Source organism: Bipolaris zeicola (genome assembly GCF_000523435.1).
Source record: "Bipolaris zeicola 26-R-13 unplaced genomic scaffold scaffold_6, whole genome shotgun sequence".
NCBI lineage: Eukaryota > Fungi > Ascomycota > Dothideomycetes > Pleosporales > Pleosporaceae > Bipolaris > Bipolaris zeicola.
Genome location: NW_006912055.1, coordinates 63,052 through 88,177, shown reverse-complemented (window position 1 = coordinate 88,177; position 25,126 = coordinate 63,052). Strand labels below are relative to the sequence as shown.

General features: G+C 52.7%; 8 protein-coding genes across 8 annotated transcripts; 3 read left to right on the top strand and 5 right to left on the bottom strand.

Moving 5' to 3' along the window:
* Nucleotides 1-597: 597 nt before the first annotated feature.
* On the bottom strand, nt 598-1,881 carry COCCADRAFT_83302 (uncharacterized protein; the record flags this gene model as incomplete). The annotated part of the gene is made up of 4 exons (XM_007709170.1): nt 598-839; nt 900-1,165; nt 1,216-1,647; nt 1,703-1,881. 4 exons carry the CDS (start codon nt 1,879-1,881, stop codon nt 598-600), a joined length of 1,119 nt encoding a protein of 372 aa, XP_007707360.1.
* A 3,236-nt stretch (nt 1,882-5,117) lies between these two features.
* On the bottom strand, nt 5,118-7,166 carry COCCADRAFT_83307 (uncharacterized protein; the record flags this gene model as incomplete). The annotated part of the gene is made up of 1 exon (XM_007709169.1): nt 5,118-7,166. The coding sequence occupies one exon, from the start codon at nt 7,164-7,166 to the stop codon at nt 5,118-5,120; it is 2,049 nt and encodes a 682-aa protein (XP_007707359.1).
* A 279-nt stretch (nt 7,167-7,445) lies between these two features.
* COCCADRAFT_83402 (uncharacterized protein) lies at nt 7,446-8,166 on the top strand (the record flags this gene model as incomplete). The annotated part of the gene is made up of 3 exons (XM_007709168.1): nt 7,446-7,574; nt 7,645-7,947; nt 8,041-8,166. The coding sequence occupies 3 exons, from the start codon at nt 7,446-7,448 to the stop codon at nt 8,164-8,166; spliced, it is 558 nt and encodes a 185-aa protein (XP_007707358.1).
* A 699-nt stretch (nt 8,167-8,865) lies between these two features.
* On the bottom strand, nt 8,866-9,621 carry COCCADRAFT_83143 (uncharacterized protein; the record flags this gene model as incomplete). The annotated part of the gene is made up of 1 exon (XM_007709167.1): nt 8,866-9,621. One exon carries the CDS (start codon nt 9,619-9,621, stop codon nt 8,866-8,868), a length of 756 nt encoding a protein of 251 aa, XP_007707357.1.
* A 1,050-nt stretch (nt 9,622-10,671) lies between these two features.
* Nucleotides 10,672-16,403, bottom strand: COCCADRAFT_83223 (uncharacterized protein; the record flags this gene model as incomplete). The annotated part of the gene is made up of 2 exons (XM_007709166.1): nt 10,672-10,904; nt 10,958-16,403. The coding sequence occupies 2 exons, from the start codon at nt 16,401-16,403 to the stop codon at nt 10,672-10,674; spliced, it is 5,679 nt and encodes a 1,892-aa protein (XP_007707356.1).
* A 1,474-nt stretch (nt 16,404-17,877) lies between these two features.
* Nucleotides 17,878-18,804, top strand: COCCADRAFT_866 (uncharacterized protein; the record flags this gene model as incomplete). The annotated part of the gene is made up of 1 exon (XM_007709084.1): nt 17,878-18,804. One exon carries the CDS (start codon nt 17,878-17,880, stop codon nt 18,802-18,804), a length of 927 nt encoding a protein of 308 aa, XP_007707274.1.
* A 1,589-nt stretch (nt 18,805-20,393) lies between these two features.
* On the top strand, nt 20,394-22,072 carry COCCADRAFT_83128 (uncharacterized protein; the record flags this gene model as incomplete). The annotated part of the gene is made up of 2 exons (XM_007709165.1): nt 20,394-20,558; nt 20,699-22,072. 2 exons carry the CDS (start codon nt 20,394-20,396, stop codon nt 22,070-22,072), a joined length of 1,539 nt encoding a protein of 512 aa, XP_007707355.1.
* Nucleotides 22,073-22,716: 644 nt separating this feature from the next.
* Nucleotides 22,717-24,062, bottom strand: COCCADRAFT_32513 (uncharacterized protein; the record flags this gene model as incomplete). Its single annotated transcript, XM_007709130.1, has 2 exons — nt 22,717-22,955; nt 23,015-24,062. The coding sequence occupies 2 exons, from the start codon at nt 24,060-24,062 to the stop codon at nt 22,717-22,719; spliced, it is 1,287 nt and encodes a 428-aa protein (XP_007707320.1).
* Nucleotides 24,063-25,126: the final 1,064 nt, after the last annotated feature.

The following is a 25,126-nucleotide window of genomic DNA, read 5'->3' as shown; positions in this document are numbered from 1 at the left end:
CCGCGATGGGCCACAGGTGGTTTCGCAAAGCTACTGGGTTCACCTTCACGACAAGCCGCAGCCTCAGCCTTTCCCACCGCGCACTGAGGACAAAGTAAAAGAGTTGAAGCGCCGTGCTGCCTTGCCTTAAAAGCTTGGAGGACGTTGTTCGCTTATGACAATTTAATTGTAGTTTTCAATCCGAGCGCCTTTGCCTTCGAGGCATCGCAAGTGGGGAAGCGTGGTCTTTGTCGCTGGGGCTCGCTGGTTTGCGAGGCGGTGCTCCTGTAGGTGGGTTGTTCTTTTTTCTTGCCAAGAGCCCGTTGTGCAGACGGATGAAGAAAGGTCCAGTGATGATGTCCCTGTGGGGCATCAAAGCCAAAGTCGAGTTGAGGAGCCCGTTTGTTGCCTGTTAAGAGGTCGAGAGACTGAACAATGGGGGACAGTGAGGTTCTTTCTGAGGACAGCAGGAGAGCTAATCTGAGGACCAAATTATATGGCATATATTTTCTTCGAGTCTTTGCCATGTTGGGCTGACGTGATTGATTATTAGGCTTTACAAAATATCTTGTTCAATGCATGAAAAGTCTAAATTTTGAAATTAAACATGCGCCTACTTTACTCGTAGAGGTAGCAAAACGGCCCGTCGACTGTACTGACTAGGTCCTTGATCTGTAGTGGCTTGTCGGTCCTGAGTATGTCCATATCGATGGTGTCATTCAAAGTCGCCCGTCTACTGTCTGTTCCGTTCCAGAATAGCGTACCTCCCGAAATAACCTGCTGCCGATTCGGAAAATCAAGCGCTTGCCAAACCGCATACACCAAATCAATCATGCCATGATGGAACCAGAAATAAACATCTGCAACACAGGGTTTATTAGTAAATGATTGAGTGGCAGCAGGGAAAATACTGAACGTACCACCAGGTGAAGCGTAAATATCGCTTCCCGGATCTACACCGACGCTGTAATGGCCCATACTGTGAACGCTTGGATTTCCCTGCATGTGGGTCTGGAACGATCCAATATCTGTGTTGTTCAAGATGAGACCAACAACCTTTTCCATCGTGCCATCACGTCGTGTGAGATAGCTGGAAATATCACGTCTCACGCAGCGAGGGTTGTATCCGAAGCCATCCGCACGAGGGTTCGGTCGGTCAGGCAAGTTAGTTGCGAGTCCACGAGGTCTGGGTAAGATGTGTTAGTTGGGGTTGCTATAGTAAGAGGCACAACTTACCCAAGGTTCATTTGCAAGCCCTTGAACGGTCCACTAGCGATACAACCGCCGCCTTCACCAGCAGGTCTCTGAGCCGTGCCGTTTACTTTCGTCTTGTATCCCTGGCCACCAAGACTTGTCGGGCTGCCATCGAAAAGTGGGCTTGTCTCCAGGCTTTGGGACCATTTTGGCCAGTTCCAGTATGGCTGTGTGCCATTGTAGTGGCACTCGTTTCTCAGCGTCTCTTCAAACGTAGCCATATAGTAGCGGTGCCAGGTGAGGAAGTTTCCAGTGCCGTGGATGAATGGCGTCTGCTTCATGTGGACAACGATGAAGTCGTCATAGCGGGATTTGGCGCCAGGGTAGTCGACAGGATCCAGCTTGGATGGCTTCTTCATGAGGCATTTTACAGCAGAAATGTAGCGGAGTTTGGCTCCAGCGGACAAGTCACCCCTTGGTATCGAGTCAGTATTGCGAAAAAGGGGGAGATGTGAAGTAGACGACGTACCATTCTCGACGAATGCGCAGCTTGTCCTTGGTACAGGTTGCGGATTTCTTAATCGCAGCGTTCATGGCCGGTCGGCCACGTGCCATCAACGCATGGAGAGGATCTGCGGATGCCAATACACTAAGAAGCGAAAGTGAGACGAACAACGCATACAGCGCTCTGAAGTTTAGTGCCGCCATTTTTGCCGTAGGAGTCAGAAAAGGAAGTAGCGATCGACAGTGAGAGCTGGACAACACACTTTGATAGAGATCAATTCGAGTGCCACAAGGGTGAATCTTTATATACCAACTCCAAGGTCTTGTCGTCGCAAGCTTAGCTGTCTCCCAAGCATAGTGAGTAATAGATGAATAACGCCGGAACCCAAGCTTACAAACGCTCTGATCATCTGAAGAACGGCCTATTACATTTTGTATCTACATGGAGGAACGCCAGATGGGAAAGCACCGCCAAGGACTGCGGCTCATGAAGCTCTGAAGGGCCTCCCATGTATGCTGTTCGGGTATCGAGTCAGTTAGTCAAGCGGCTCACTCGCATACACTAACCCGCACAGTACGTAAACCCGGAAGTTCTACGGTAACACTTTCTAGAATATATGAAAGCTAAAATTACTGATTGGAAACGAATCCGCAGGAAATGTAGCAAAACCATTTGCGATCGACCTTGGATAAATTAACCTATTTTTCCCTTCGTAAGTTTCTGGATGTTTGTGAAACAACTAGAAACACTAGTTGCCTTTTGCTGGGCAATGCAGCCTGCAAACAATGCCTTATCGTGCTCAAAAACCTGACACCACGTAGCGGTCGGGATACCCTAGCTACAAATACTCTACTGTACATCATGTAAAAATTAATAATACCTCCGATCAAACATTGCCAAGATCATCGCGTTTAGTCCGTTTCAACTCCGTACGCTTGGTTTCTGTACGAGTCCAAGCACTCGGAGCTAATAATATATTACTAGGCTCGACTTTCTCTTTTCGAATAGCTGCAAATCGCATGTTCATGATCTGCAACCAAAACAGCGTCAGACCAAGGATTGCAGGGAAGCGAAAGAAAAGCTTTTGCCAATTGCGATGTGCGTTTGATCGTCTGCGGTTTCTTTATTATTACAATTGGATACAGTAATAGCATGTTAAGCCTATAAGCACAGTACACAGTACACCCAAAATAAGCACTGTCTCAGTTACATCATTGCTATGTGACATGTACCGGCTGTAAGCACATAAGCCAATGACAAGCGAAACCGTCTCAGCTACGTTCATTTACCAATCAATGGTATCCCTGGCGTTCATTCATATCTTGGCATACTGCCAGTTTTTTTATCGTCCGTTGTTCGGAGCTCTGAATTGCGTTATTGGTAAGTATGTAGTTGAACTCTTGACATGGGATGATTGTAAGCACGTACGCAGGTAGAATTGGTTGTTTTTTCTTCTCAATTTCCATTTCTAAACCGGCGATACTAGTAGTCCCGCGTTTATATGGGGTCGGCCCTTTGCTAGACTGGGGGAGTAGATCGCTATTTAGTTAGAGGCGTATAGATTACCTGATTTCTGGGATTGTTTGCAGTTTAGTCCGCGTTGGCTCGCGGCCCAGGTATATTGCAGCGTGGTTTTTTGTGGGGTTCATCAGGGTTGAAGGGCCGAGAGAGCGATGTTCTTAGTGTATTCTAGAGTTGCCACCGTGAATTGACAGGTATATTGGCGTGTTATCAAGGACGAAGAATTGGTTTACATAACCCAATGGATCGTTTTAGTAAGTAGACTTGCTGTTGGTGGTGCATGAAATACTCCGGTTGCTACCCGAACGGACTTGCCGTGCCGTGCTATGTTCGTATTCGGAGGAGCTATGTCTTTTATACTGTTTCGGGAGTTTTCCAAGCCAATAGTTCGGTTGATAGGTAGTTGTATTACTAGGGTTCTACCTTAGTTCGACTTCTACGCCATTCTTCGACGAGCAAGAGTAGGACTCCTTGTTCAACACGAGTAAAGAAACGCCTAACTGGGTCGCGAAGTGTCTACAGAAATCATTTCGCGCTGAAAGATGCAATGTAAACTTTGCAGATTGGCTCATGATATTACTTTATTAGCAAATTTTAGTATCAAGTGCACAATACATGACCAGCTAAGTGTAGAGCCTGAAGATCGCTAGTAGTCGAGATGACAATTTGCACCACTCAGAATCACGATCACGGCCTAAGCCACCGATCTTTTTACAACTCGTGTAACAGTTAAGCTCTACCAGGTCTGAAGATCCATAAGCCCAGGCCGGATGGTGACGGTTACGGAGCTTGACGAAAGACTAAGCCCGCACCGACGAAGCCTTAACATTGAAGCTTAGCCCAACAGAATATTCGGTCGATAGTATTTCCGAATGAGTAGATAAAAGCTACATTCGAGTTCTATTCGAACTCGACGGACAATTCACCACTTCTTGTCCCCCGAGCTTGACTACTCTTCTAAAACATGTTATTCACAGGCTACATAGCCCGGAGAACTACTCGACGAGACTGATCAAAGCTCCCCTATAGCCTCCATAGCCTCTCTAATTCACCCCCAAAAAATCTCCGAACAAAGTACATAGTCTCCCTAGATATCGCACAGATCCAACGCAATCCCAACCCATCATCACTATCACGCAGTATCATCATCTCACACCACTTATCTCGCGTATGACCCTCCCAAAATTTCAAGCCCCACCTTCTCCCCATATCCTTGACGTGTAAGCGCACCCGCACATACTCTTTACCACTTGATCTCACAATGCGAATACAGCCAGCCCTTGGCGTCTGATATAAACAAGCATTTCACTTTCGTGAAATTCCCACCATCGTATTCACTTGGTAGTATTTTGGCTATTCTGAGAGTGTAAAGAGGTTGTACGGAACGATCCATGGGACCCGATTAGCTGGATTGGATACTGAGTTTGTGGTACAGGGCTTGGTGGAAAGGGGTAAAAGAGTGGGAACAGCTATGAAGTCTAGATTTCACTGGTTCCATCGGACTGACTCTGCCTATGTACATGGCACTGTTCCACATACCGATCATACCACACACAAATATTGAGACCGTAAATAGCTAGTTTCTCATATCTTCATGACAATCACAGGTGACCGTATGTTTTTGCGAGGAGGAAAAAAAGGTGGCCTATATGCCCAGTGTACGATGAACAGGGTTGATGCATCAGCGACTCTTCGCAAGTGTGGCTATCTACATGCAGATATCCCAAGTAGCCCTGATGACTTATCAAGAGGGAAGGATCAAAGACAGATGTTCATAGCGGAAAGATGGACGAGGACGATAATTGTGAACAGAAGAAGTAAATGTATTTTATCAAGAAGAGGAACATTTCAGCTTGGTAGATGAGATAACCACTACTCGTCTTCTATTCGTAACACATATCACTGTCTACCCTCCCCCTCACTTCGTCGCCTCAACAACATTCTTCTCAACCCCCTTCACCGCCTCCCTCACAGCGGGCGCAAAATGCCACCTCAGAATCTCCCCCTCCCACACCGTCCCCGCAAAAGGGTTACTTCCCTCGATCTCCGGCTTCAGGGGATCAAACACGCCGTCGCCACGTCTCTCCTCCGTATTCCACAGCGGCGCCACCTTCTTACCGTGCGTCTTTGCAATGCGGTTCAGCAGGCCGAGCATGGCGACGCAGGATTTCTCAGGAAGGTGCATGGAAATGGTCATGAGTTGTTTTGCAAAGGCTGCGACACGCAGAGGGGGCACGGCGCGGATGGAAGTTGCAGGCAGTAAAACGGAAGAGAGAGAGCGGATTAAGAGGACGATGGTGGTTTGGACGTTGATCTTTGCTGTGTCGGCGTGCGAGGTGCCGGCGGTGGGATCGGCCAAATGAAGCGATTTGGAGCTGAGCTCGATGTCTGGGTTGAGTGCGACAGGGTGCAGGGTGCGGTAGAGGTGAGTGATGAAGTAGCTAAGGTCGAGTTTGAGGGCTGAGGCGGTTTTTGCGCCTTCTTGGCCTTCGAGGAGGGCAAAGGCGGTGATGACGCAGAGGAGGGATTCGCGCGTGAAGTTGCGCTCGGGGGCTTCGTTGTCGTCGTCTTCGGAGGCGTCGTCATCGTCGTCCATGGCGGCGGCTGCAGCTGTGAGTTCAGCGGTCGCGATGATGTCGCGTAGTGCTTCGAGAATGTCGCCGAAGAAGTCTTGGTTGATCAGGTGTGCGTATCGTGCTAGGCCTTCCAGCACGGCGCCCATGAGCTTTGCTGAGCGGGCCTTGAGGATTCGGAAGTATGCCACGAATACCATCTTGAGCGTCTCGGCTTGCATCCGATCACGCTCCTCGTGGCTAACAGCAGCATCAGCCTCCTTGAATTCTTTCTCAATAGCCTTCTTCTCTTTCAACTCCTTCCGCAGCCTCTTCGTCCTAAACTCGCGCTTCTGCTTCTGCTTCTTGCCATTGACCATTGGCTCCTCCGCCTTGTCTACAGAATGGTAAGAGGCCTTCTGCGCGAACTCGGAAAGCAAACGAAGATGCAGAAAAGTGTTCAGCACACTCTCATCAAAGTGATAGTTCCGACTCTTCATCATCTTGGTCAGCATGGTAACACCCTCTAACGAGACATTGCCATCCTCGTCGTTTTCAAACACCTTCTCCATAGCCTCTCTACACCGCACAAAGTCTGCATCGACTTTCCTCGTACTCAGCTTGCCAACCAGAATCTTGAGTAGCTCGCTGCGAAAGTTGAAGTGCGGTACTGAATTCAGCAGATTACACGCGCAACTCACAGCGACAGTAGCCAGACTAGCAACCTGCTCTTTATCCGATCCACTCGCCTTTGCCAGTTTCGCTAGATGCTTAACATAAGTCTCGTAACCTGACACGAGCTTCTGCTCGAATTGCCGCAGTTTCTTGACTTCCTTTGAGATCTTCTCCTGCATCTTCTCCTCGGACAGCGGCCGTATCCTGTATCCGGGGATGATGTCCTTGAAAATCGAGGCTTGCGTCGCTAGTGCCAATTTTTTGACCGTGAAGTTTTCCGAGTCGGCAAGCGCTTGTAATGTCTTCAATGCTCCAATGTGCTCCTCTGGATCCTCGTTGATCAGACTTGCTATCCGAGCAAGTTCCTCTTTCGCCTCTAGTATTTGTTGTCGCGCTGGTATCTTTGGTTTTTTCTCCTCCACCTCTTCTTCGTCGTCGGTGCCCTCATCTACCTCATCCTCGCTGCCCGATCCTAGAAAGCTGTCCGAGTCTTCCTCCTCCTTGATGTCCTCCACAGTCGGCTGCGGCGCTACCCAACCTTCTGCTGCCCTGACAGGCAATTTCTTGTTTTCCTTCTGCTTCTTCAATTTGCGCGGCCGCGTCTCGTAGTCCTGCTCCAAATCCCATTTCGCCGCATTCTTCAAGAACGTCGCCTTGTGATCAATCGTCGTTCCGTTACCGCGCTCTCCATCCTCGGGCGGCGACAATCTTCTTCGCTTGGCAGCCGGAACGCGGGACATGATGTGATGTATGCGAAACTAAAAAAAAGAACTCAGGACTGAGGAATGCCACCTGTGTTGGGTGGTGTCGCAGCAGCAAAGAAAGAGGAATGCGCATTGGAAATTTTGGCCGCGGCGGAGACTAGTCCCGCTTTTACGCTCCACATTTTTTTCCCGGGCAAAAGCACATCTCGACTTTGCGACCTTGCGCCAGAACCCAGCCAGTTCAGCAACAAGCTTCCCTCCAACCCAATTTACACCTGGGAAATACTATACATATACATTACAAATTTGCCCAAAATGAGGCCCCTCACCGAACCAGAAACAAAAACTCTCTTCGAGAAACTAGCTTCCTACTGCGGAAAAGGCATCACAAACCTCATCGCCGACCCAGCTGGCGGTAACGACCGCAACGTCTTCCGCGTCCAGGTAATCTTTCCCCCTTCCCCTTTACAAACCAAACCCCCTTCCCAACCTCAAATACTCATACAATCGCCAGGGCTCCCGTGTCTACTACGTCCGCGAATCTCTCGCCAACCTCGCCACAAGTGTCGCGCGCGACAACCTGCTCTCCCTGGGCATCTGCCTCGGAAAATTCACAAAAACCGGTAAATTCCGCCTCCACATCACGGCGCTGAGCGTCATTGCGCCGCACGCGCGCTATAAGGTGTGGGTCAAGCAGAATGGCGAGATGCCCTTCTTGTATGGCGGCAATGTACTCAAGGCGCATGTGGGGCGGTGGAGCGAGGATTGCCCGGAGCATCAGGGTGTCGTGGTGTTGAGTATGAATGATACGCCTTTGGTAAGTTTTGAGAAGAATTACGTTTTGTTAAACACTGTTTTGTTGTTTGTTGTTTTTGTGGAGAAAGAAGTTGGGCTAATAGAGATTTACTAGGGATTCGGTGTGAGTGCGAGGTCGACGGCTGATGCGAGGAAGTTGGATCCGACGGGTATTGTTACGTTTAGACAGGCGGATATCGGGGAGTACCTGCGAGAAGAAGATTCGCTGTTTACGACTTGAGTTGTCAGAGGGTAGAGGGAAGAAGCTTTTATTCTATGTGCTAGGAAGGTGGATTGGAGCGGAGGAAAGAGGAAAAACTGAACGCGCAATGAGGTTGAATGCCTGTGTCAAGGGAAACACCATGCAGCACGCGCAGAATCTGGAAAAAGTGCACAAGCAACGGGGTGGCTGGCTTGCTGCAAGAAGAACTCTACAAGAACAAATGAGATACCCTAAGTCCTTCCACCGTCACGCAGCGAACATGTAGATACGAAGCTCGCCTCTTTCCACATTCTAAAAGCACCTTGCCTTACAAAAAAACACCAAATCTTGTTTCTTCTATAAAAACGTCTTGATTCATACACTCTAGCTCCAGACTCGCTCTTGCTCGTCCGCCAATGATACTGATATACATGTGAGCTTTATAAAGTTGTTGATAGGCCGAATTGTTCAGCCCAAATCAAAAAAGAAACGAAAAAGGGTATATCGGTCTTTGATCCTTTTTTTTCTCTCTTCCTTTCTTCTTCTAGCCTCGAAGAAGGGTACGCAGAAAAAAAAGAGGATTGTCGGTTGGAGGAAAAGAAAACCAAAACCAAAAACTAATGCTGCAATCTGGTGTTGTACAGTTTAACCCGATTTCTCTTCGCGCTCTCAGCCTCTCAGAATGATTCTGCAGGAGGATAAAAAAAGAGAGGGCGTGTCAATATGCCAATCGTCCAATCATCCCAACTTCTCAAGGAGCTTCCTCCTCCTGCGCTCGACAAGCTCGTTATTGACCTCGTCGAGGGTAGGTACTCGCCATCGTACACCGTCGCCCGCGTCGCCTGGTAGTTCGATCCATTCTTTTTGCACTCTGCTCGCTTTCTCGTCCAGTTCATCGCCCAGTAACATGAAGTTGTCCCAGGCCTCGCGCTCCTTTGCTTTCTCGTATGCTAAGAGCGTGCCATCTTCCTCGTCCAGATTGTAGCCATAATAACCCGCATCCACCTTTTGCCTAAGCTCGCTCCTCTTTTCGCGTCCTTTGTCCATATCATCCTCTGGGCGACTCTGTCTTTCAAAGAGCTCCTTGACACCTGGCAACTCTTTGGCTCGCCCAAAATACCTGTACCCCTTGCCACCTCCAGGCACCTCACGCCCTTCCTCATCTAACACTCTTCCGCCTCGCATGTAGTTGGGCCCTCCTAACGACCTGATCTGGCTCTCCCACATGTGTTTCTCTCGCATAAGTTTGTTGATCTCATCGTTGAGATCGCGAATCTGGTAATCCGAGAGCGCCTCGTCCTGGATCTTTGTGACTTTGCGCGAGATCTCCTTGAGAACCTGGCCACGCCATTTTTCACACACGGGAATCGAGTTGACCGACGTGATGAGCTTGGGGCGGCGCGTGCGCGAAATGTCAATGATTCCCGCTTCGGCAGCCTGCGCCGCGCGAAAGCGGAACAGCATCGAATGTGCCTTTTCAGAGTTACGCGCCATGGTTGCGGTTGTGTGCTGATATCGTTTTTAATCGAAGGAAGTTTTGCCGTTGTCGTTGCGCGGCGTTGCTGTCGTCGTCGTCTCTGAAGTCGTGCGAGATGGTGTCGTGCGCTGGGTCGCGCTTTGGCGTGTTTGCGTAGGTGTGATTAGAGAGGTCAAAAGTGTATTATAGGTATACCGGAAGCTGCCCGCAGTTGCTGAAACGAAGGTGGAACAAGGAAATGGGATGCGCGATTGATTTTGTATGGTTGTAAAGGAGGGAATAGACGAATGGGCCTCGCGTCTGGCCAGGAGCGAAAGTTCGGTCTACTACTTCAGTTTAGCGGTGACGCAGATTCTTGGCATTTTGCCCCCCGGAGAATACCGTCTTTGCGACCTGCGTCCTGCATGAACATGATGCGAGCATGCCCGCTCGGGCGCCGTCACGCGCATCAAGAATAGTAAAGAATTAAAACGCCATCTCTCTCCACGTGGTCACGAGCCAGGGCACATGTTTCAATTTACGTCTTTCTTCATTGCCCCCCATCGTTCTAGCCATTCGCCGTCACAGTAGTTCTATCACCACCTATCAAGCATTATCCAACTCCGATATGCTGCTAGATCAAACATGCGAAACTTGACAACTCCAGAGTGAGGAGAGAATGAAGGGTCTAGTTACAAGCTATATGGAAACACGCCCCGACAAACACAGCGAAGTCGGAGCCTAGTGCGAAGGAGAAGCGTTAGGTCGTCTCAGTGTACAGCTCCATCCCCACTCAAGCACGCTGCGCAAATCGGACAGGCAATGCTTCACCGCCCAAAGCCATGCTCTAGGCTCCTGCAGCGACCACTCGAGGTTTATTTGTTGTTTGATGCGAATCCAGATCGAACTGTAACGTCCAAAAGCCGCAAAACGGACAGAGATAGACATAGGAAAAAGGGACCGACTCCCACGAGTTATACAGAATGCTAGGAAAATAAAGAATGTCAGTCAAATCATATGACTAGTGCAAGCTCGCAAAAGCGAACCGTGTAATGCTTAGGAATGGGTTATAGGTGGTGAATAGAGTTTTATGCACCAGCTGAGTAGTTTGCTGCCTCCATCTCGGTTTGGTGGCGGAGTTGTTCGTTGCGCATCTCTGTACGTGACTCGGTCCGAGACTCGGTGCGCGATTCTGTGCGCGACTCAGCTCGAGACTGAGCCCGCGAGCTCATGGAACCGAAGAGCGAAGGCCGCGAACTAGAGGCCTTGACGTATCGACCTCTGATCGAGTGTTGATGAAGATGTCCAACATCGTGTTTACCTTTGCAAACGTTAGCTCATATATCACGGTTGTATAGGAGGGGAGGCACTTACCATCACAGCACGCTCGAACATTGGGCATGAAGTCTTCATCTTGCTCCAAGTGCTCGTGGATATCGCGACTAAGCTCCAGGTGAGAAGCGCTTGGCTCTTCATACATTGTCGTCTCCGGCGCATTTGCCTTGCTGCTTCGCCGGCTGGAGAAAGATCCTCGCATGGCCGAGGCGCTTGGTCGGAGCATGCTAGTGAATCTACTCGCGACAGAGCCATGAGCCGGTGCCTCGGTTGAAAGTGCGCGTTGCTGAGAATAGTTTGATTGTCGGATCGTGGGTACTTGGCCAGGTTCGCGAGATGATGCGCGCCTAGTAGCGTACGACATCACTGAAGCTCTTGATCGACCGGTTTGGCGCGAGGAGCTTCTATATCCGCCGTTGAACTCGTCTTGAATTTCCTCAGCAGTTGTAGGCCTATGCTCTGACACTGGCGAAGACTTTTCTTCAACGTCTTCAACACGCTGGCACAAATAGTTCAGAGCATTAAACCAGGTCTCGTGTCTCTGACCCGTAGTCGCAGTAAACTTCATTGACCTGCCCGGCGTGATGACGAGTAAACTCTTTTGGTGGAGCCCGGGAGGGAGAGGGTTGGGGTCGTCGACCTCTTGGACAGATTCAATAGCTACACTCTTAGCTTTCAAGGTCGATTTATCGGCACTCTGAGGATCGCGGTCACTCCAGTACAAGGTCCTTGTGTAAGGATGGATCCAGAAGAAGCGTCGATGTCGGTTTTCAGACATGCCTTCACGGCCAGTCTTGCGGGTATACTTCCATAGGTACTCGCCAATCATGGTCTGAGTAATGGCTTGAATCATCCGCGGGTCTGTGGCACCGGCAGCTAGTCCACCTGGAGCAAACGATGGGCCTCCAGGTATATTGAAGCGTTGATCAATCTCCGAAGTGAACGAAGACAACGACGATCGGTGGCTGAGAGGCGAAGACGCGCCGCTTCGCTGCGACGGACGACGCACACGTGGAGTAGTACCGCCTGTCATGGGAGTGAGATTGCTGTTGCTTGTCTTGATGGTTGGCGTTTGCGGTCGTTTCTTGTAAGCTGAGGCAGGGAGTGAGGGCGGTCCCATTGATCCAGGAGACATGGGTCTGAGCGATGCAGCAGCGATGACTTCTTTGTGGTCCCGTGGTAGTGGGGGAGGCGTCTCCAGGCGCGAACGCACGCTTCCAGAGCTGCTAGGACGTTTTGGAGTTCGGAGAGGATCGGGTGTTGACTTCCTAGGTGATCCAGGAGATGAAAGGGTTTTCTCTGACCCTTCTACGACCGCCGTGCCGCTCCGTAATTGACTTCGAGCAAGGAGTAACTTGTCAATCTGCTCGGCAGATACCATAGTCTGAGTTCCTCCGTCAGTCATTTGTATTTGACTTTTCTTAACAGGAATATTGGCGCTTATGGGTGCAAGGGGTGCGCGTGTCTCTCGGCTATCATCCGATGAAGGAAGCATGTCGATTGAGGCATCCTTGCTCGTAGTTGGACTGGCAGCAAAGTAGTTGATCTTGGGCACTGATGGCTGCTTGTTCTCAGTCGTCTCAGTTTGACTAATGGTCGATAGTGAGAGAGGTGGAGTGTCCCTGTGTGCAGTCACAGGTCTTGACGGCACCACTGGTTCGATACCTTGAGTTGCAACAGATGACAAGCTCATGACAGGGGCTTGCTCTCTGTTCGCTGTGGATGGCCTGCTTGTGGGACTTGGGAGGAACGCTGGAAGCGTTGGCGACTCAGGCTGAGTATCGTGGATTGTTTGTACGTTGGACACGTTGAGGACAGATTCCAAAGGAAGAATTGGCGAGACGGGTTCTGTTTCGACAGTGTCAACGGTTGAGAGTTGCGATGGCGCATGCTGTGCCGGCTTGACAGGATCTGTGACTTGCGATTCTACGCTTGAGAGACCCATAGAAGCTGGTGTCTTTGGCGCCATTGGTTCGGTCGCCTTTGACAAGAGACCAGAGAAAGATGACAGAGCTGGTCTTGAAGGCTCCACAGGCTGTGATGTCTCGAAAGACAATGATGAAAGCTGCTGTGGAGCTGGCTTGGGCGTCTCGACAGGGTCCGTGGACTGGACCGAAAAGTTCGACAGCTGCATGTGCGGTAGTCGTGGTGCAACAGGCGCGGTAGCAGCGTGCGAGCAGATTTCAGAAAACTGTTGTCTCTCTCGGCTGGGCGTTCGCGGTTCTGTGGCTTGGGTCAACGTTGTCGAAAACGCTGAAAGTGGTGTGCGGGGCGCATCCTTGGGTGCGATTCCGTTAGACACCAGGGCTGATATCTGCAGAGGTGTCTGCTTGTGCGACGCATCTCTTGGCTCAGTTGCGTGAGCAGCCACCTTTGACAGTTGCAGCGACTGATGCTCTTGTGTTCGAGGTGCCTGCTGGGGTTGTACTGGGGCAGCCTCTCCAGAAGTCGATACGGACCTGAGAGCCTCAGCAACAAACTCGGTTCTGTCTACAGGCTCTGTTGACTGAGTTGATATGGCCGATCTCAACAGCTGTAATGGAGCTAGAAGCTTCGAGTTATTGGTTTCCTTTGGCTCAGTAGCCTGGTGGGATATGGAAGAAACGTCCAACGAAGCAACGACAGGCTCTCGCACGTGTGGTGAGACGGGCTCAGTGCCTTGAGATGAGAAATCTGACAGGGCAAGAGGTGGTGGAGTAGATTGTCGAGGCTCCGTACCCGCTGACGAAAAGCCGGACAGCCCAAGAGGTTGTGAAAGAGCATGTCGAGGCTCTGTACCCTCAGAAGAGAAGTCTGACAATCCGAGAGGCTGTAGAGGAGCATGTCGGGGCTCCGTGGCCTGAGACGAGAAACTCGACAGGCCAAGAGGCGCTGGAAGAGCATGTCGAGGCTCTGTTGTGTGGGCAGACACCGATGACATGTTCAAAGGTGTGATGGGTGCAGCACGTGGTGAAGTGTCTAGCGAACGCAAAGAAGAATATGCTGACAATGGTACCAAGGGAGCTTGCGGCTCGGTCCCTTGGGCAGACAAGGAGGATACAGCCAACTGAGGCAGCTGTGGTGCACGAGGACTGGTTGCGTTTCCAGAAACGCTAGAGAGACGAAGCGTTGGTGGAAGCACCTGATTTGGCTCTGTACCTTGCGAAGAAACTGAAGACACTTGGAGGTCTTGTGGGCGCGGGGCCTGCGGGTTTGTGTCGTTTGAACGCAAAGAAGACAACTGAAGGACCGGCATGCGGATGGCCTGTGGTTGAGTATCCTGACTAGAAATTGAGGAAATGGTGATGGGCTCAGGGATATCTCGTTCGGTCATGGTACCAGAGTCTACCATAAGTGGCCTGGGCATAGCAGTGATGGTCCTTCGCAGTGCATCCGTTGACGACTGACGCGAGTGTATAATACTAGAGCGGCTTGGCGTGCCTTCGACAGTACCTTCAACAGAGCTCCCGTCATCGTCACTCAAGTCATTCAGCTCCGCAAACAGACTCTTGCCTTGAGCAGGCGTATTCTCGTTGCTACTGCTGATGTAGCTTGCAGGAGAATCCCTAGATGCAGGAGGTGTACTAGCGAACAAGCCCGAGCCGATCTTGGGTGTTGACTTGGGTGTTGACCTGCGAGAACTGCTTGGCCTCAATCGGATACGAGAATTTTGATGGTGCAAAGGTGTCCTGAAATCCGGCTCACTGAAGTCATCGCCAGACGTAGATGCCGTGCTCTGGTAGGAGGCAGCACGACCCCGACTTGAGAGCGAGGGTCGACTACGACGCTCGCTCAGCTTAGGAGGCCTGGCCTCAGTTTCGGTTAACTGATCACTGCTGTCTCCATCAAGTGTCTCTGCCCCTGTTTGGAAAGCGTCCGACTCGGTTGCCATGCCGTCACGTTCGTTTGCAGTCTCGAAAGCAGCATCCGATGTCTCGTTAGCGGTCTCAAACCCTTCGAACGCGCTTGTCTCTGTGGCAGATTTGTTTCCGCTGGAGAAGATTCGAGATGTAGAGACAGAGAGGTGCGGTTGTCGACTAGGTGTAGCTGGCATGCCTTCCTCCTCTTCCCACTCGTCATCCTCAATGATCTCCTGGGTGCCACTACGCAGAGCGCCAAGTCGATCTGGTCGAGGAGGCTTCTTAAAGATGTCCTTTTCGCTTCTCCTTCTCTTGCTAGCGCTGCCAGGTGCAACTTGAGCGCGGGCTGTGTCCAATTCATCACGGGTATCTTGCAACACTCGCTTGAGCTCGATCTTCTCGGTCTTTTCACGGTGAATGTTGTTCTTGAGTTGCTGGATCATACGGTGGGCGTGTTGAAGGGAGTGCTTCAATGTCTCGGTCTCGAGCATGCCGTGGCGGGGAGTAGCCTTGCTCGGTGAGGGAGCAGGCGAGTGCTCTGGAGTTCCCGATTGTCGTTCCACAAAGCTGTCGTCTTGCGAGGAATCTTCAGAGCGACCACGCTCTTCGGACCTTGCACGCCAGGCAATCGCTTGTGCGAGCTGCTGGTTCTTGGCTGTGAGCTCCTCCATTTTACGCTGCATTGCACCCTTTTCGGTCTCGGTCATGGCCACATTGCGGCGAAGAATGGAAAGTTCTGTCTCGTGCTGCTTGATCTTGTTGATGTGGTCGTCATTGAGCTTTGTGTACATCTGCTTCAACTCCTCCAGTTCCCTTTCCAAGGTTGACCTTTCTGTGCGTGCGAGATCCAATGCATGGTTGAGGCGGTGCTCCTTGTCTGCCGCTGACTTGGACTGTACCTCAGACTCACGAATTTGTGTTTCAAGACTCCAGTTGACATCCTTTAGCCGCGACTCACTCTCGTCCAGGGTTCGTAAGCGCTGCGACAAGCCCTCGACCTCGATTTCGAGTTGGGACCTATCCAGGTCGGCTGCCTTGAGGGCCTCATCCTTCTCAAGTAGAACAGCCTGGAGCTCCTTGAGCTGGGAAAGCAGAGACGTCGAGATTTCGGTTGCTAGCGCGATATCGTTGATGCGACTGGGCGGTTGGTTCTTCTGCTTCCGCGACGGAACGCTGACTTTGGTAGGCGACTGGAGGGCTTCGCTCGAGTAGACTGAGCCGCCGGTTGCAGCGTCAGTCTCTCCGCTCGGAACGCGGGATTTGGGGAGGAAGACGCGAGCCGTCTCCCGTCCGACCTCGTTAAACTCCTTCTCCAGCTCAGTCAGCCTGTGGCGCAGATCCTCGCCAATATCATTCTCCTCTTGCTGCTGTTCCACTTCCTGCAGCCTGTCTTCGAGTTCCTTCCGCTGTTGGACAAGAGCATTGCCGAGGTGGGATGTCTCCTGCAGCCTGCGAGTTGTCTCTGCCAAGTGTGCTTCGAGAGCGCGCTTGGCTTGGGCAGGCGATCCGTTTACGTAAAGGGAGAACTGCGAATTGTCGAAGGCCGAGTATCGCCTCTGGCCATCCTGCGGGGGCGCGAGAAAGGGATCTGCTCCATTGAGGTGCTCCACCGGCAAGGCGCCCGGCGGAGGGTTTGCTGCGGTCATTAGTAGTCGCGAAGGCCCGGTTTCCTATTGTCCCATTGCCCAGGGGGGAAGTGTTGGGGTAACGACGCGTAGGGAATAAGTTTTTTTATGTAGTTTTTAGATAATGGAGTAGAGGTTGTGGAAAAAGGTATAATTAAGGAGCAGACAAGGGACGTGGATCCGGCGACGAGTGGCGGCAGCGGTGGTGATGGTGTGCTGGAGACGAGAGCGACAGGGAGCGTCACTTGGTCGAGGCGAGGTCGGAATGCACAAAGGGCTTGGTCGAGGGCGACGCGCACAAAGCCGACTCGAGACACGGCTGCGGCTGCTGGCACTGGATCGCGTTTCGGTCACACTATAGAAAAGAAGCAAATGCGCATCGCTGGGCGCAGCGACGGCGAAGGGTAACGAAAAAAGAAACAAGGGAATGCCGAACGGGCTGGAGGGGCGACGGAGGCGACAAAGGCGACAGAGGAGTGAGGTTCAGCAGAGGCGGAGGGTGTGGTGTGTCGACGAGCGAAATGAAGCGGCCGTGCACGTCAGGGCAGGCTATGGCGAACGAGGCAGCGCGGCATCCACAGCATCAACAGCGCTAGCGGCAGAGGGCAGTAGTAGCTGAGGCCTCTCCACCCTCGCCCAGGCACATGCATGTGTATATCCATCCAACTGCAGCAGAGCACACCGAGTCCCCACCGCTGCTGTGCGGCTCCCCCTGGCACGGCAGCCATTCACAGGCGGCACAGACAGGTGTTTACATGTATCCAGCCATCCATTCACCAGTTCCCCTTGGCCTCTGCTCGGACTCCGCTGGCACCACCTGCGTCACAATACGCACCCCCCATTTACTTACTTAACTACTTACATACCCCACGACTGCGGCGGCCTCTTCTCCCGCAGTAGGGGTACCGTGGCATGCCAGATAGGGGTTGCCGAATCTCCGCCTCGGTGCGCGCATAATGCAATCGTGGCCTGTGTAAATATCTAGCACGTTCATGTATATACTACTACTACTACTACTACTACCTCATGTATTTGCAATACACACATGCGCCCCTTTGCACGCGAGGCTGGCAGCCCCGATCCGAGTCCCAATGATGCGGCATCCCAGGACTGATTATGGTTAGTCAGTGGGTAACTATGCACTCGGAGGCTTCACCATCACCACACCTGCCTATCCACTACCTACAAACTATGTGCGCCAAACGTCCCGCGCTCAAGCCGACTCATCAACTCGGTCGGATCAGCATCATGGTGAGCGCATCTCCACGTGATTGGCCTAGCGGTCACATGGCTGGTCAAGTCCGGCCTGGGTATGCCCGGACTATCTCCCGCTCGCCTCCCGGCTCCTGCTACCTGCGCCACTACCCCAGATCCCGTCACGTGATTCTCGATTTCTCAGCCACAGCCTGCCTCTGACTTTCTCTGCTCACCTCGCCGCTCACCTTGCACACCCATTGCACACCCAGCCACACCCCTACCCACCTCCACAATCGCCATGGATGCGCCCGTCGTCAAGTTCAAGAAACGAGGAGCCAAGGCCGCGCCTCGCAAAGTCGCGCCTCCGCCACCGCAGTCTGATTCAGACTTCTCATCCGGTTCCGACGCAGAAGGCGACGACGGCCGTGTAGTGAAGCGGCGAAAGGTCAACGACAACGCCCTCAAAGCTTCTACCGCAGACCAGAAGACGAACACGTCCATTGAAGGCACAACACAATACGCCGCCAACACCTCTGCGGTAATCGAAGCAAGCAACGATGCGACAAAGCAGTCCAACTGGTACGAGGAAAAGACCGACGATGCTCTCAGCTCCAAGAACCTGTTGGGCAGTACGCGCGCGAAGCCCTCTTCGCTCATCGAAAAGAACCCCGACGCGCCGACGCGCCAAGTAGGGCCTGTCAAAGCATCCACCAACATTCGAACAATCACGGTTACCGACTACACGCCAGATGTGTGCAAGGACTACAAGCAGACGGGTTTCTGTGGTTTTGGCGACAATTGCAAGTTTCTGCACGCTCGTGAAGACTACGCAGCAGGCTGGAAGCTTGATCGCGAGTGGGAAATGTCCACTAAGGGCAAGAAGCCTAGTGGCACCGTTGTCGCGTCGGCCAACCGTGACGCCCAAGAAAAAGACGAAGACGGCATCGACCTGGCGCTTTTGGAAAAGATACCGTTCGCCTGCATCATCTGCAAAAAACCGTACAAGACGCCTATCATCACAAAGTGTGGACACTACTTCTGCGAAGCATGCGCTTTGAAGCGATATCGAAAGGACCCGACATGTGCAGCGTGCAGTGCAAAGACATATGGAGTCTTTAACGGGGCAAAGAACCTACAAAAGCTTCTAGAGAAGAAACAGAAGTGGGAAGACAAGAAGAAGGCCGAGGCGGAAGAGAAGGCAAAGGAGGAGGAAGGCGGCGACTGAGTACGTGGTGGACGAGAATAGAGCAGGAGAAGGTGAATGCCAAAGAGTCAGGTGCGGCACGGTGCGGCGGTGGAGCTGCCATTCTGACCTGAGCCTCGGCTTGCCTGTCTAGTGTACCGGTGGTACTTTCCGCTTCCAACGCCACAGAGTTCGTTGGTCACGCCGTGGTGAGCAACGGCGCTGCTTTTAGTCCATGTCAACGAACCAAGCAATGCCGCCAGCGTTGGCTTCAGGGTGTTTCAAGCTATGCACTAGTGGTGGAGAACACCGACTGTTCGATCCACGCGTAGTACAGCTAAGCACATGGTTCGCGCATCGATCGAATATAGGCATAGCGATATTGTCGAGAGCATATCGTCAGAGGCACGGGAAACAGGCGTTGAGACACCCTATCACTGGTCCAGGAGGACGTATGTATATATGTGTATTATGTAGAGCGCGCTCAACAGGTCAGACGCGAATAGCTATTCGACTACAAAGTTCCAACAAAGTTCAGACATTGTTCCCAACAAGAGGTCTAGCATCCAATCATGCAGTGTCTCTCTATCCTCCCCGCACTTATCACAGCCACTGCTGCAGATAACTCATTGCGAGCATGTGAAGTGGGTCTAGACACATGGCTTGTCTCTCCGCTGAAGTGGGTTCCCTCTGCTTGTCAGCACTGGTGCATTTGTGTAAACCGAATATCGGGAACACCAAGCAGGGCCTCGAGAGATCTGGCAAACCAGAGTTCAGAGGCCGGAGAGATTGATCGGTGTAAATGGGAGTAACTTGGCTTGGGGGATAACCGGATGAGGAAAGCCATGCACGCTTGACATGCTAGTGCACAGGGGGGCGCATACACAAGGCGTCGGTAGCGACCATGGCGGATTCCCGGCCTGCCCTGACGCGAGCAGACCTGTGTATAGGTATTTGGATATACGGACAGGCTGTTGCAGGCACTCGTTGCGTAGCAGCAGCAGGGCGTGTGGGTTGGGGTGGTGAAGGGCGTCAGCACAAAGGCTACAGTCCTTCTAGAAGCGTTGATCTCTGCGCGTTTGGGCGAGGTGCCCCACCGCACTATGCCTCGTATGAGGTCTGGCGGCTGTTCGATAATTAGTAGAAAGCGTTCAGTTTCCAACTTGGGCCCCCTCATGACACCGCGCGACAACAGAGATTTTGCCGTTTTCCCTGCCGGCGCCAGCTGAAGCACGCAATTGACTGCCGCCGCCGCCGCCGCCGCTGCTGCTGGCTGTGCCACCCTCTGCTGGTCAGTTGCCCATTGCCCGTTGCCTGGGGGTAAGATCAGTCCAAGGTACGGTATAGCCGTTGAGCCCTGTGACCGCCTGGACCCGGCCAATCGCCGCTAGGCGAATGCGTCACTCGCCGACACAAGGTATGCCATTCCCACTGCCAAATGCGACAATGGACCGCCTGTGCTGCCTCTGCCCCCAGGCAATGCCTCCCACTGACACTGACACTGCCCAGGTGCAGACGATCCAGTGTCGCCAAAGCCTGCTACACGCTCAAGGCTGCAAATCCTGCCCACCGCACGCCCAAAGCGGAATCTCCCGGCCGATCAGAAGACTCCCTCGTCCACCGCCCAGTCCATGCTTCTTCAATCCGACCCGAGCCTGGCCGAGGTTCCAGGCTTCACCAAGGAGCAATTGGACACCATCGCCCGCAGCGTCGAGCTCAGAAGGCAGCAGCTGCAGCAGGACATCAACGACTATATCAAGTCAAAGCAGGACGAACTGCGCGACTATGGCCACCAGGTATGTCCTTGACTATTAATACCACCACTACGCCTTTGCCTTTGCCTTTCCTTTTTTTTCCTTTCCGCCGGCGGCTTTTCCACTGTTTCGCGCCCTGTCCATGTTTGTCAGAGTGCTGTTGAGGACTGATTCCGGCCTAGCTTATAGACCAGTACCGCTCAATGCAATGCCCTCAGCAATTAAGTTCTGCCCAGAAAACTTGTGCGAGTAATGCTGAGGACACTGCTCCCTCATCAGCACCGCAGGAGCCCTCTGTGCACTCGCCGCCCCACGCAAAGGCGCCCGAGCCCGAGGAAAGAACTAAGCAAAAGAAGCACACAAAGGTGCACAAGAGAGAGCAGGAGCTCTACGGTTTAGTCACGCCCGTCTTTCTGCCACTGCTCGACGCACGCGACAGTTCGCCAGAGAAGAGAAAGAGACCGACGCCAAAGCCAGACACTGCCTACGGCGCAAACAGCGTAGCAGGCACGCCCGTGGCAGGAGCGTCAAGAGATGCTGAGCAGAGTAAAGAAGGCCGGAAGCAGAGGAAGGACAACAAGGACATGGAGAACCCAGCCTTGGGCATGCTGACGAGGGAGAAGCAGCCAACCGAAGCAGCCAAGAAGTCCAAACGCTCGACAATGAAGAAGTCGGCACTGCGACACAAAGACAAGGCCAAAACACCGCGCAAGAGAGTCAGTCTAGTCATTGATGGCCAGACGGTCCATCCCTCGGACACTGTCGACGAGCCATTGCTCACCTCGCCCAGCAGCGAAACAACATCAGCCTCCAATTCCATTGCCTCGCTTGACGACATGATTGATCCGCGCCTTACATCGGAGAATCCAGTTTACATTGAGAACCAGGATGCCGTACACCACAGCCTTCCCCTCCCAATGGCCAACGCCATCCGGTCCGCCAACAAGGCCTTGACAGAGTCTCAGACGCCAACACCCGTAGCCATTGCAACCGAGCACTCGCCACCGCTTCATTCGCCACGCTCACCAAGCATACCCTTTGGGACCGCACAAACCGCATCGCGCACCTTCCTCGACCCTTCGCCTACTCAACCGCCCCACTCAATCCCCGAAACCGCTGGTCCCAATCCAATCTTCCCCAACTCAGCAGTCGCAACCACGGAGCTCGAAAGCGATGGCATTGCAGATCAAGACCAAGATTTCGACACCTATGTCGGCGGTCTGCACGGCTCAGGCGTCGCCGATGTGGATCAAGCAGGCAGCTATGGCTACCCGAGCAGCCTCGGCGCAAGCTACATGGAAAGCTACATGCAGAACCGCCCGTTGCGTGTGCGCATGGAAGCAGCGAGTAAAGCGGGTCTCAGCGAAGCGGAAAAGAGAAGGTTGCTAGAGGAACGGGTTGAAGAAGAGGAAGACGAGCATGGTGATCACCACGACGACGATATCGACGATGACGACGAAGAAATGTTTGAGCACGATGATGTCCCACATGCGAGACACCGCGGCCGCGATACCGGCGATGTGGATAGCTTCATGGGTGATATGGACGACTTTTGACATGTGACAAGCTTTTTTTTTCTCGGCATTAAATCCCCTACTATGACTTTTCTTAACTCCCCCCGTTTTTAAAGTAGTTTTTTTAGGTGAGGGGGAGGGCCACACAGTTCGGGTTGGCGCCTTATCACGAGGCGCACATTCCAGGCTTACGAGGACCTCGGTGTCCGATTTTCCTCCCGATGAAATGGTTCTTGCTTGCTCCGTCATGTGCCTGCAGATGAAATATTACATGAGAAAATCAGACACATGTGAAGAGAGGGGTTAGCTACGTGGGTCTTTCGGGGGAGATAGGGAAACTGGCTTTGTATCTTTTTTTTGGAATCTTCCGGGGCTAGCTTGATGATGATGCGACTAGCTTAGCTATGGATATGGGTCTTTTTTGTAAATATGGGCGGCTTTTTTGAGTTTTTGATTTTGAACTTGTTTCTTTCTTCCTTTTCTTTTTTTCCAAGGGAAAGAGAACTTTTGTATAGTAGATGTTGTTGTTCACGCAAATATACGTATATATGCCCTATGATGGAAACACATGAAATTCACCTCATTCCCTATGTGGGACTCTGTTTCCTAATTGTTCCTTCTCTTCTCTTATGATATATTACGTATGTACACTTATTACTACGATCCCATCTTCGTACCATCGATTCTCAATCTCGCTTGCTCACCTGCTGCACCCGATTCACCACTCTATCCAGTAAACTCACCATTTCGTCGCTGACAAAGCGTGGATCGTCTCTTTGGATAAAGTGGCCGCAGCGGACCGCGGTAATGGGGCCAATGGCCTTGCCTTCCTCGGTGATGCGGCATAGCTCCTCGTTGTAGCGGCGCCATGCCGGGTTCGCATACGCCATTGTGAGGGCTTTGGGAGCGTTGAGGGGAGGGTTGGCTGTTATGATTTTAAGATTAGCCTGTATAACAGACATGTGATGGGGGTGGAAAACATACAAGACTGCTCAGCAAACGTCTCCCAATCATGACCCACAACCGTCAAATAAGGGCCTCGACCCAGATACCCCTCTAGTTTCGGGGCCCCAGCATCCGGCAGCAGTTTAGCCAGGTTCCTGCGTGAAAGACCCTCGGGACTCGGTGCCTCCGGGTGAAACATGCTCCTGTACTTTTCCCTCATAGCGCGGACCTGATCGGCTGTCACGTCGTCAGGGAGCATGTGGGGATCAAAGTCTGGAGCATCTGGGTCTGGCCAGAACTCCTGGTAGTCGGAATTCGCAATTATGCTGTCGAGAAAGAGGAGGCCAGAAACGGTGCCTGGGTAGCATTGGGCGAACAGGCGGGCAAGGGCGCAGCCTAGACTGTTGCAGACAAAGATCAGACAGGGGTAGTGGGTTGGCTTGTTGATATCGAGGTGTTCGCGCCAAATTTGTAGGGTAAATTGCTTGAGCGCTTTGACGGCTGAAATGGCGTCATGGCCGTGTGAGGGCGGGGGGTGAGGGTCGTCGGGGTCTGGGTCAGACTCCCCTTGACCATATCGATCGTAGCTTAGTAACCCTGGATACGGTAGTCGGCCTGTGATTCGTTTTTCCAGGAAGCTGCGTATTGCAGCGTCCCAGGAGCTTCGTGGCATCATGGCCCCGTTGAGGAAGACGACAAGCGTCTGGGAAAACGGGTTGGGGTGATTGCCCTGCGGCTTTGAGGCAGGGTAATATGTGTAATGTATCTGTGCGCCAGGTTTAGTATCGAGGGCCAGTGAAGATACCTCCGGCTCCGGAAACGGGGGAAGGTCATCATCTTCCGTGGTCTCCATGCCTCCGGGAAATGGTGTTGGGTAGCTGCGGGTGCTCATGGTGCTGTGTCTCCTTGCGGTGTTGAGAGGGTCCGCTTGCGACAAATTGGTCCCCGGGGAATTGGCCTGGCTCAAGAAGGTGACGCTGGCCTTGGTGCTGTCACGTCCTTTTTCTGCAGCGGCATTTCTATCTCTTTCTTGCTTGGATAGGCCAGCATATTTGAGATGTGGTGGGATATATGGGAAAGCATCCATGGCTGGTCCTAGCTGGCGCGGCTGGGAGTGATAACGACGGTCAACACATGCGTGGGTGTGGCTAGTCCTCCGGATTAGGAAAGCGCACAATCTGGGGCAGTTGGAGAACGCGGGAGATGTCGGAAAGTAAAACTGCCGTACCCAAGCAGGTGGGCTGGAGATGGTTGAAACCAGGGTAGGCAAAGCAGCTTGCTGCGTTCTAGACGTCTACCTTTGGGTTGTGATGTTTTTTTTTTTCAAGAAGACGGGTTACCCCTCTTCAGCCCCGCGACCGAGAACGGATGGATGGCAGGTTTTGGGACTTGGGCCTCTTGATGACGAAGTGCCAATACCGTCTCACGTGCAGGAGTCTAAGTGTTATCGTGCCGCCAAGAACTGGGGATTCCAAAGCCGGAGCGGTCTCGAGTTGCTGGGGGCCGGGGGGATCTGGGAGGGGAGAGGCTGCGAGGTTGGGCCGGGCATGATGATATCGGGGCCCAGCTCAGCCAAGAAGGGCCTCATGGTGATTGACTGGCTAGCGGGCGGACTGCACCAGCTCGCAAGCCACGTTTTGGGGGTGGCTTGGGAGGGGGAGTGTTTGGCGGATGCGGATGCGGATGTGGATGCAGGAAACATGCAGCAGCAACAGGACAAAGCCGGGCCCCTGGGGATGGGGGAATTTGGGAGAGGGGGGGGATGGAGGGGAATGCAAATGCACGCCGCAGCCGCAGTCGTGGTTGCTGGGGCGGGTACGGGCGATGCACCACACACAAAGCACCACGCAGCGCCAGGCACGAGCGCGGCTATGACGTGTGACATGGGTCGTTGCTGGATGCACGTCGCGATGCAACCACACGCCTGCGTTTCGCTTTGGGGCACACTTGATCCACCCACCACACCACGCTTACTCGTGCCCGTTTTTGAATTTAATTAAGCCAGAGCAGGGCGCCCTCAGCCTGGGCTGCCGCCATTCCTCCTCTGCTCTCGCCAACACTACATATCTGCATCTCTGCATATCTCTCCGGCCACCACGCACGTCACGCACCCCTAGGTTGGTCACTAGGCCCTCTAGAAGACGCAGAAGC